The sequence below is a fragment of the Pinus tabuliformis genome, chromosome 2_1 (genome assembly GCF_031772625.1).
Source record: "Pinus tabuliformis cultivar Carrire ecotype Pingquan chromosome 2_1, CPIR1, whole genome shotgun sequence".
NCBI classification, from domain to species: domain Eukaryota; kingdom Viridiplantae; phylum Streptophyta; class Pinopsida; order Pinales; family Pinaceae; genus Pinus; species Pinus tabuliformis.
The window spans coordinates 268,304,037-268,315,692 of record NC_142299.1 but is presented as its reverse complement, the minus strand read 5'-3'; the positions used below and the strand labels follow the sequence as shown (position 1 = coordinate 268,315,692).

Below are 11,656 nucleotides of genomic sequence, written 5' to 3'. Positions count from 1 at the left end.
GGCTTAACCGTATTGTAAATCTCACAGACTGGACAACGGAGACAAAGTCAATGGTTGACTTTTTGTTGCAAACCTTTCTATGCTGACTTGGAAATTATGATGGCGTGGTTGACGTTTCCTTGGTTATGTGCAAATTGTTTTTTGGTTATTTAAAGTGGTTTATGATATATAAATGTATTCCGGGTAAATTAGATAAAAAAAGTGTTTACATAAAAGAAATTGTTTTTACGAGTAATTAATTTAATTATTTTTTTTAATTAATTTATTTCAAATTAATTAATTGAAAAAATACTATTTGAACATGTGTTTTATTAGATAGGGAATTAATAAATCATGATAAAAAATTTTATGATAATATAAATTGAATTTCTATAGTTAAAAATATCGCTGCAAAGCCATATAATAATTCTTTTATAATTATTAATAATAATAATTTAAATTAATATTTTAGCTTTTCTATGATTTTTTTAATTTAACAATGTAATATATATTATAGAATAAGTGTTTTGATGTTTATCATGAATTGATACCTATTGGCATTATTAGCTATTTAATTTATATGAATGTGCTAGTTATGAATTAACAACAAAATATCTAACAATAAATTATCTCTATGACCTTAATTTTACCTAAGATTTAAATAGTGAGAAAACCTATCATAACTATTCTGAGAAGGTTCCACTTAATATTTGTATTAGCCATATTGCAGTCCCTTTATTTAGAAAAAGTTCATTTCTATTTTTATGTCTTGGGTCATGATGTCAGACTTGTTTTGTTTTCAATAATTCATTTTATCATGATTCTGACGAGTTTCTTCTAAGGCTATTGGATATTATATCGTATCAAATTTATCTTTAAGTTATCTATATCCCACTACTACACCAAGGGCACTTTTAAGACATTTTTTTAAGACAAAATAAATCTTTTGTCTTAAAAAGCCATTTTTTGTTTTAGTTATTTTACATTAAAATTTAATATCAATTGAATTCTCTTAAATATAAAATTTAAGACAAAAAACAATTTGAGACAAAAATATCTAAAGACAAAATTTTATATTTAGGACAAAAATAGTTTAAGACAAAAATATTTTGAGACAAAACTTTGTATTTAAAACAAAAATAGTTTAAGGCAAAAATATTTTAAGACAATCTTTATATTTAAGACAAAAACAGTTTGAAACAAAAATATTTTAAGGCAAAACTTTATACTTAAAACGGAATTTTTTTTTTTTTTTGTATGTAAAGGTAGTGCCATTCTTTTCTGATTATATTAAACAGGGAAACCATATACATTGTTCTGGTGGCCTCACCCTGCCCCAAAGGGAAACCAGGTCTGTTGGCCACCTTAGATTGTTATAAGCATTCCAAAAGCAAAACTTTACTAGTCTGTCCATATTGGCTACATACACCAAACAGCTGAAACTACTTATTAAACTACTAGTTCGCATGCAACTGAAAAAGAAAGAAATTCAAAACAGCTTCAACTGAGCCTTCAGAAGCTCATTCTTTTCTGGTTCCTGTGTGCTGGTCCATGTCCATGGGAATATGCGCCTGATCAACCTGGCTAGGGCCGCTTCCAGCCATCCTGGAGAGTATTTGAGAAATCTCCTCTAACTTGTTATTATGGCTTATCATGATGACTTGGAAATTCTTCATTTCCTTTTGCAAATTAGGCACCCCATTGGCAAGTTCCGCCATTTCCTTTGCAACCTGTTCAAGAGCTTTTCCCAACAAGCACTTTAGGACCCAGTAAATATGCAAGGACTGTCTGTATAAGGTCAGCCTGCCCCTAGTGTTGCCTGGGTTGGTCACCGCTTCTGCCCAATCTTCTATCTCTGAACCAGACTGCTCCTCCAGGATGCTGGATTCCATATTTTGGATAATGCGTCGAATTTCTTCATCCGTGCCTTCCTGGTAGGCACGAGCCGCTTCTTGAACTGTTGTCAAGGTCAATCTCCTTCCTCTACGCTGACTATCTATTGCTTCTGCAGACCTACCACCCTGGGTCCCCTACCTTGGGCGTCCCCGGCCTCCTCGTCCTCTTCCCCGACCCGAGCGCGCCATCCCTTGTCCTGCCCTCACCTATAAACATTCATCAATTACTGGAGTTAGTTTTTGGATATTCTTATCATCAGCCTTACTTGCCACAATGCCTTTGGTAATTCCCCGATTTCTGCTGCATTTCCCTCTGTTTCCACAGGTTTGGCTTTGCTCTCCCTCCTCCGGGTATAAAAGATCTATTATGCCCTCTGCCATGCGGACCAGATGATGGGCACTTGGCATAATTTTCGGGTCTCCCTTACTAGGCTTCATCTCCTCTTCTATTTGGGGGTACTTATCACGGTTTCCCTCATATTTTCTCCTACTGTATTCACTGCTGCAGCTTTCCTTTTTCTCAGGATTCCCCACCCGATGTAATTCCTTATAACCTTCTTCGAGAATTACAGGGTGGCGCTCATATTTCTCGTCCTCCGGGGCTTCACATCTTCTAAACATATCCATTCTGTCTATTGAGCTATATGGAAAAGAGACAGAGTTCACAGGAAGCACATACCCGTGAATGCCGACCTCCCTGTTGATTGCTTCTGGCTGTGGCTCTTGCAGCTCCTCCCTCGCCCCGTTCAGAATGAGTTTACCTCTACCTACCTCAGTCTTCATATAATGGCTCTTCACTGCCCTATTCTCTCTGCCACTACCGCTGCCACTCCTACTACTCATCTGTGTTCCACCACCTCCACTTCGGTTTCTTGAGGCTTGAGCTGACCGCTTGCTCATTAATTTTATTGGGGGGGCTGCCTCTTCCCTGAAGTCACATCCGGCTACCCTCCCTTTGCAATGATTACCCCTGTCATCTCTACCTAACCGGCTCCTCATCCCGATCAGGAACCATCTGTCACTGCTTCCTTTGAGTCGTGTCTTCATGATTATCTTGGATGAGGATCGTACTAAGCTGTTCAAATCTTGATTCTTTTGAGTGCGTCGTCCATAAGCTGTCCATTTTCTCTCTTGGTTCCTGACATCCCCAGTTCGCAAGGAAATCAGCTGCTTTGTTGGCCTCTCTTCTAACATGCCTAATAATCATATAGTCAAATCTTCCCAAAATACTTTCCAGATCTTGGATCAGGCTGGCCGTCCTCCAGCTCTGAGTTACTTTGTCCCATGAGGTCCCGTTGTTAAGTTTTTTGAGGACTTGTATCACCATTAAGGAATCTCCTTCCACCTCCAGTTTATTGTAACCATTTCTAATTGCTATCTTTAAGCCTTGCCGAACTGCCATCAGTTCTGCCTCATTGTTACTCATAATGCCTCCGTTGTCTGCATATATCCATCTCGTTCTTCCCTGATCGTCCCTGAAAAGACCTCCGATCCCTGCAGGGCCTGGGTTTCCCTTAGAGGCTCCGTCGAAGTTCAACTTTATGAAACCATTTGGGGGAGGGGAAAATTGCCTGATGCCATTATCTCCCACCCTGGGCGCTTTCCACATCTGAGGGGCCACCATTCCTTGGTTCAAGTTTAGTTTCTTTAGGATCTGCTCTTCTTCCTGCGTCACTTCCCAGTCCTCTCCATTCCAAGTGTCCGCAAGTATGGTTTCCCGGATATGTCTCAAGGTTTTTCCCCATAGTTGGTCTTGTGTCATCTCTTTGTTCTGGAATACTCTTCTATTTCTTTCCTTCCAGATCATCCACATATTCATCCCAGCTACCAGATTCCATGCACGCCTAACCACTGGACTTGTAAATTGTCCTCCTCCCCAAATTTTGATAGTGTTTTTAATACTCTGTTGATCTCTGTGGGTTTTTCCAAAAAGCCATCTGACCTTTTCCCATTGTCTTTGAGCTTTTGTGCACGAATTCAGAAGGTGTTCTTGCATTTCCTATTCTTGTTTACATAGAGGACATCTGGGAGGACCCTGAATGCCTTTCTTTTGGAGTTGATCCCATGTTAGAATACGGCCTTTGATGACCAACCATAAGAAATGGGTCACTTTCGGCCACCAGTTGTTGTTCCATATCTGTTTCCAGGTACTTGTCATATCCTCTGGTTCTCTATTAATCAAGAGATGGTAAGCCTCTTTAATTGAAAATTTTCCTTTTATTTTGTGTCCCCATCTCAGGATGTCCAGTCCCGATCTTATGGGGATTCTTCTTGTCTGCATTTCCTTTTGGTATAGCTCTTTTTGCTCTCCGTCTATTTGTTCCATCCATTCTTCTAGGCTCTTCCAGGTTCTCCATGTTTCATCTTGGCTCTCTATCCTCCAAAAGTCCTTTACTAGTATCATTCCTTTCTCAGCTGCTTCTTGGCCTAGACTCCTTAGGGCTTGCAATCCATTCATTCTGTCCCTTTGTTGCCAGGCCTCCTCCCAAAATCTTGCTGAACTGCCATCCTTGATTTCCCAAAACGCATGCCTGGTTATCATGTCTTTATTGAGACTGGCTAGATTCCACACTGTCGACCCTTTTGGTGTGTCCCTTATCCTTAGTATTTCCTCTGGTTTGGTGGGCATGTTATATTTTTTTGACCATATTCTTTTCCATAGATCATTTCCTCCATTCATCCACCGCCACCAAAGCTTTGCGCCCATTGCTTGGTTTAGAATATAGGGATCTCTAAGGCCTAATCCTCCTTCCATCTTGCTTTTCACCACTTCCTTCCAGGATACTAATGCCCATTTCCTTTGGTCCTTATTTCCTCCCCAAATGAATTTTTTGAAGATCTCTGTCATCTTAGTGCATGCACCTTTTGGGGCAGCCATTGCCGATAGTTGATATATAGGTATAGATTGAAGTACTGCCTTAGCTAAAACAGTTCTGCCCACAAAATTCAAAGTTCTGAAAGACCAGTTTGCTAATTTTCTAGTTATTTTTTCCAGGGTTTGTTGCCAATTTACCATCCTCAGGGGATTTAATGCAAGAGGGGTACCAAGATATCTGGTTGGGAGTTCTCCAGAGCGGAATCCCAAAGTTCTGGTCAAGAAATTTCTGATATTTCCAGCTGTGTTAAAAAAATACATGCAAGATTTGTCATTGTTAATTTGGGTTCCAGAGGCTGTCATGAATAGGTCTAAAATTGCTTTGATTCTGCGGGCTTCTCTGAGTGACACATTACAGAACAGCATGATGTCATCAACGAATTGCTGATGAGTAATAGGAAGGTTGTTACCCCAAATTTGGATTCCTTTGAGGTTTTTTTCTCTAACTTCTTTTTTGATGTATCTCCCTAAGCCTTCTACCGCTATGATAAACAGGAAAGGGGACAGAGGATCCCCCTGTCGGAGACCTCTGGAAGCTTTAAAAGGCTGGGATGGGGTTCCATTCACCATGATAGAGAAATTTGTTGATGAGATCATTGATGATATCCATTCAATCCATCTATTACAGAAGCCGAAGGCTTTCAAGATTCCTTTCAGGTACTTCCAGTTCAGACGATCATAGGCTTTGGAGAGGTCAAGTTTAATCATCATACCAACTTCCTTTTTGACCTTTAGGGAGTGCACCACTTCTTGGGAAACCACTAGACCATCCAGGATTTGCCGGCCCTCAACGAAGCTTGTTTTCTCAGGGGAGATAATGCTAGGCAGGAGCGGTTTGAGTCTTTTTGCTATTAAGGTAGCTATAATCTTATATATTACGTTACAGAGGGCAATAGGTCTGAAGCCCTGAGGGTCTTCTGATTTATTCTCTTTAGGAATTAGAGATAAGAAAGTTGAGTTTAGGTTTGTACTTACCTTTTGATTCCTTCTTGATTCTTCTACAACATCCAGGATGTCTTGTCCTAGGAAGTTCCACCCTGCTTGATAGAATTCCACTGTAAATCCATCGGGGCCTGGGGCTTTATTCTTTTTCATTCCCTTCACTATTTCTTCTACTTCTTCCAGAGTGGCTGCCCTCATCAAAGCGAGGTTTTGGTCTCTAGTAATTTTACTCGGGATCTCATTACACATTCTTTCAATAGCTTCTTCTCTATCGACATTTGGCTCCGTCAGAATATCCTTAAAGTGCTTAACCAATACCTGCTCTATCTCCTCATGTTGCATGACTCTTGTCCCTGCTTCATTTTTAATAGAGAAAATTCTATTTCTCTGCCTTCTTTGGATCATAGCTTGGTGGAAGAACTTAGTATTCCTTTCCCCTTCCCTTAACCAATTTACCCTGGATTTTTGCCTCCACAAGATTTCTTCTTGTTTACGCCTTTCTTCTAATTGCCCTATTAATATTCCCTCCTCTTTGGCCAGGTCATCGCTTCTGCCTGTGTTTATTATTTCTTGTTGGATTTGTTCCATCTTCTGCTCTAGCCTCTGCTTATCTTCAAGTATATGTCCGAATTCTTCCTTATTCCATTTCTTGATGTTTCCTTTTATTTCTTTTAGTTTCAGCTGGAAAGTCTGCATTTTGTTTCTTCCCCTCTGTCTGCTTTGTCTCCACCATTCTTCTACTTTCTTCATAAAATTTTGGTCTCTGAGCCAGAAGGCTTCAAATCTAAATGGCTTTCTCTTCGGGCTAGCTTTTATGTCTAGTTCTGCTTTGACCGGCCAGTGGTCCGATCCCATTCCTGGGAGAATCGTTGCTTCAATGTAAATGTCCCAATTTATAATCTGTTCTGACAATAGGAATCGATCTAATCTGGATGCTATCTGATTTCTGCCTCCTCTCCTGTTATTCCATGTATAAATTCCATTAGTTGTCTGTATGTCCACAAGCCTTTGAGCTGCTATCCAATCTCTGAAGGCTTCCATGTCTGTCTTTGTTCTTCTAAGTCCTCCCTTTTTTTCATTTAGAGTTTTTATCATATTGAAGTCTCCTCCCACTACCCAAGGTAAACCTGGGTAAAGGGCACGCAAAGCTGCCAAGTTCTGAAGAAAGTTCCTGCGTTCATTCTGCATATGGGGCCCGTATACATTTGATAATAAAAACCATTCTTGAGACCCTAAAATTCTAAATCTCCCGGAAAGGATACGAGGTATGCTCATCCAATCTTCGAATTGGACCTCCTCTGGGTTCCACATTATTGCTACTCCTCCAGCACTGCCTATCATCTTGACCCATAATCTCATAATGTGGCTTGAAATTTTTCATTATTTCTCTTAGTTTGCTCTCCCGTACTTTTGTTTCTTGGATTAGCATTATATTTGGCTTATCCCTTCTGAGTCTCTCTTTCAGATATCTCTGTTTTCCCTTACTGTTCAGTCCTCTGATATTCCAGGTTGTGATAATCATTTCAAAAGTTTTAGGGGTTGTTGGAAGACCTCCGACAATGGTATCACTTTCCCTGAATTCACCAACATGTCTCCTACCATCTGAATGGTCTCGCTCATAGGTCTCCTTCCTCTTTTCCTTCCACTTTTCCCTGTTGTACCTATTTCTGAGTTCTGATCCCCTTGTGATCCGAGTTGCTCAGGTTGCTTCGCTGTCCATCTTCCTCGTTTCTCCTTGTACCTTTGGAACATGTCCTTATAGAGTTGTTTCTGGTCCTCTGGTATGAACCTCTCATCCAGATGCTTCCATTCCTGTAGGAGTTTCCTCATGATCTTTTCTTCTTCTCCTTCTTGTTCCTGTTGCGGGTCTATTTCCATTTGGATCTGTTCTTGGGTCTGTTCTTATTCTTGTTCTTCCTGTTCTCCCTCCTTTTCCACTGCTATTTCATTCTTTTCCTTAGCTTCTTTCATAATTTCTTTCTGAACTTCTCTTGTGTCTTCTTCCTCTTCTCTTTCCACTTCCATTTCTAGGTCTCTCAGGACTTCAAACTGGTTCTGGCTTTTCTGGTTGCCTTCCGGGTAAAAAGGGTTTGTTTTGGTTTTTCCTTTTTGGGATCTTGTTCTTCTCTGAACTTCCGTAAATCCTTCTCTGTTTCCTTCATTCATCCTCCCTTCCTACTCTGCTCTTTTCCTTTCTTCCGCTTGGTTTGATGGGGTATTTCCTTTGTTCATTGGACAATGTTTAAACAGATGGTCGTATTCATGTCATCGTCTACACCTAAATGGGATGTGTTCGTAATCAACTGGCTGCTCCCATACCTCATCATGATATTCTATTTCAATATGGTCCGGCAAAGGTTCTGTGATATTCATGTAGACACAAATCCTGGCATATGAAGTATATCTCCCTCTCTTTGTCGTCTCTGCTACCTTCACAAAGGTTCCTATTGAGTTCCCAATTCCTTCTAAAATCTCCAGGTCCCAAAACTCTATCGGAAGCCCAAATAATCTGACCCAGACTGGTGCTGCTAACATCTTTTCTTTTTCCGGGTTATAACATTCTTCCCATTGCCTCATGAATAATCCTGCATTGTTGAAGAAATAGGGGCCTCCTTCAAAAACCCTATCCTTATCTTCTAGGTTTGTAAATACTACTGTGAAAAAACCCTTAGCCCCCAGTTTAAGGTCTATATGTCCTTTCGGTTTCCACTTTTGTTGAATCCATTTCATCAGATCTTTCTCAGACAGACAAGTTCCTATAAATTTGCAAATAAGTGCATGATCTCTCATATAGCCTTTGTACTCTTCTAATTTGTTGTTCGAAATTACGAACCTGGGTTTTTTGGATGCCCGTGGCAAACATTTGTTTCCTGTCTTTGCCTGCCCTTCTTCTCCCATCACCGGCGCATTTTTGCTACGGTTTCCAAGTCCTCCATTTGTCCCATAGCGGCCTGATTCCCCCGCTATAATCTCCTTGTAGGAGGGGATCTCCCCCCCCCGCTTACTTCCTTCATTCCTCACAGTCTGGCCTATTCAGTGCTTTCTACTCTATTTTATATGGTACTGATCTGATACTTGGTTTTTGCAGGCGCACCCATGGTCTCCTGCACCTGCCCGAGATCAGGTCCACCAGGGGATGACTGAACCTGTCCCGAAACCCTAGCCTGCCATCGCTTTCCTTCACTCCGCTCTACCGAACTCTCTCTCTGTCACCCTACTTAAAACGGAAAATTATTTTAAGACAAAACTTTATATTTAAGACAAAAATAGTTTGAGACAAAAATGTTTTAAGACAAAACTTTATATTTAAGACAATGACCACTTAAGATGAAACTCATTTAAGACAATTAACAATTAAGACAAAAACATATCAATTTAAGAATTGACTATGAGGATACCTTTGCTCATGTAGCAAGGTACTCATCTATTAGATCAATTCTTGCTTTGGCTATGCAAATGGGGTGGAAGATCCACCAGATGGATGTAAAAACAAAAATTCTCAATAGCGTTATTAAAGAGGAGGTGTACATCAAACAACTAGAAGATTTTGAGACATTTGAATGAGAGTCTCATGTGTGGAGACTCAAGCAAGCGTTATATGGTTTCAAACAAGCACCTTGTGCTTGGTACACCATGATCGATAGTTATCTCACCAGTTTGAGCTTCACAAAAATTGAAGTGGATGCAAACCTTAATCACATCTTGGTAGAAGGTAAATTTCTTATTATTGTCTTATATGTTGTTGATTTGATTTTAACTAATGATGAGCAGCTAATTAGATCTTTCAAGGAGGACTTTGCAAGGTTATTTGAAATGCAGGACATGGGTCTCATGTAGTACTTCCTCTGGTTGGAAGTATGGGAAAACGACGGGGAATTGTTTGTCTCTTAAGGCAAGTATGCAAATGAGATACTACATCGATTATGCATGGATAGATGTAAACCCATGGAGACACCTCTAGCAAACAACTAGAGGAAAGAGGATGTCACTTCAAGTGAAGAAGTGGATGCTACCATTTATCAACAACTAGTGGGCTCACTCATGTATCTTGTGAACACATGACCATATATGTGCTATGCAATAAACCAACTAAGCCAAGTTATATTTAGGCCAACCAAATTATTTTGGAAGGCAGTTAAGCATGTTTTACATATCTCAGAGGCACTACCTAGTTTGGAATATGGTATAGACGGATAGAGGGAGTGAAGTTGTGTGGCTTCATAGATGCAGATTGGTCGCGAAGTCCATCAGACCGAAAGAGTATATCAGGTGGACTTTTCAGTGTTGGTTTTGTAGTTGTTTTTTTGTACAACATGAAGAAAAGATATGTGGAGTTTAGCTCGATAGAAGTAGAATACATGGCTACAAGTCAGGCAACATGTGAGGCGATATGGATGAGAAAGATACTTTTTGGACTGTTTGGTCAGATGACGGATCCAACTGTGATAGTTAGAGTTGCATCAAACCTTGTGAGAATCCTGTATTTCATGATCGATCCAAGCATATAGATATCTAGTATCACCATTTACGGGATAGTGTGCAAAGGAAAATAATGTTGCTACACTACATTCCGATAGAGGAACAAGATGCTCGCATTTTGGAAAAAAATTTGTCAAGAGGGAAGTTTGAGTTCCAAAGGTGTAGGATAGGGGTGGCGGATAATCCCTTTCTTACTAAGAGGGAGTGTTGAAAAATGGAGAAAGAAATTCTCAATTTTATTTTGTCTTGATTAAATTGATAAAATTTGATTTTCCACATCAATAAACAACTTGGATATAGTTAATTTGTGTGACATGGCTTGTCTCACCTGGTTTACTCAATAAATTTGAGTTGGAGGAGATAGAGTTTAGTTAAGCATGTGGGATTGCTAATTTGTAGCAACCAAAGTCAGTTATCTCAAGTTGTTTTTAGTTAAACTAGTTCCAACTATTGGAGGATCTAGTGGAAGGTCAGTTGTGTAGTGGGACTTCAATGGCGAGACACATGTGGATGGTGACTGCAAAGTGAGTTGTGAATTGATGAATCCAACAATAGACCTTGTTGATGATGGTGAAGCTTCCAATAAAGAAGTGAATAACATGTGTGATTTAGTTGGTATGATTGTAGTTGATGATGACCTCTTTGCATTAGAGTTCGAGGCATTTAAGTTTGAGAATAGATTCAAAAGATGATATTATTGGTATTGACTGCACCTTATTTGGAGACATCATTTGTATTGTAGGGGTTGGTACCTTTCCATTGGATGTGGTTGGTGATGTGAAGAATACTCAACTTCTAGTAAAGATTCATACTAACTCTAACAAGCCTATGGATGCTTGTTTACAAAGGGATACCCCTCTTGACTTAGCTCATTGAATTCTTTGTTTGTTCATGCTATTTGTTTTTCTCAACCTTCCTTCTCTAAGGGTTTGAGACTATTTGCTTCATTTATTTTACATGGCCTAGTGAAATAAGAAGAATGGAGCTTGTCTCCACAACTTTTCCATTTCGCTAAGTTACAAATAAAAAGAGTCCAATTATATAGCCAATAGACTAATAACCTCTTAATACACCTTTGGTGAGCTATGCATAGCTCTCACCTATCACTGTTGCTCAATGAAATGGCATCTAATAGCTCTAATGGGAAAGAGTTCAATTTTATGCCCAAGGCACTAGTAGAAATTGAGTAGTTGTGAAGGCAACAATCTCCATTGGGGATTTCAATTTTTATTGCAATAGACAAGAAGAATCTTGGTGTTGGAGGAAGAGATAAAAGATCTCTACCAAAAACATAATATCATCTCCCTCCTCGTGCCATTAATTTTTGTTAACTCATTCGAATGCAGGTAATTAATAAGGATCCGTTAGTGTATATGAAATTTTCTCTCTTTCTAATAGAAAAATAGGTTCATCCTAGTATTAATATATAAAATAAGGTTCATTAATATGTATGGTTCAATTTCGTTTGATGATCATATTTCTCCAA

General features: G+C 39.5%; 2 protein-coding genes across 2 annotated transcripts; both read right to left on the bottom strand.

The window, feature by feature from the left end:
- Window positions 1-2,892: 2,892 nt before the first annotated feature.
- Window positions 2,893-3,870, bottom strand: LOC149199783 (uncharacterized). Its single transcript, XM_089400709.1, has one exon. The coding sequence runs from the start codon at window positions 3,868-3,870 to the stop codon at window positions 2,893-2,895; it is 978 nt and encodes a 325-aa protein (XP_089256835.1).
- Window positions 3,871-7,956: 4,086 nt separating this feature from the next.
- On the bottom strand, window positions 7,957-8,589 carry LOC149199782 (uncharacterized). Its single transcript, XM_089400708.1, has one exon. It carries the CDS (start codon window positions 8,587-8,589, stop codon window positions 7,957-7,959), a length of 633 nt encoding a protein of 210 aa, XP_089256834.1.
- Between the last annotated feature and the right edge of the window lie 3,067 nt (window positions 8,590-11,656).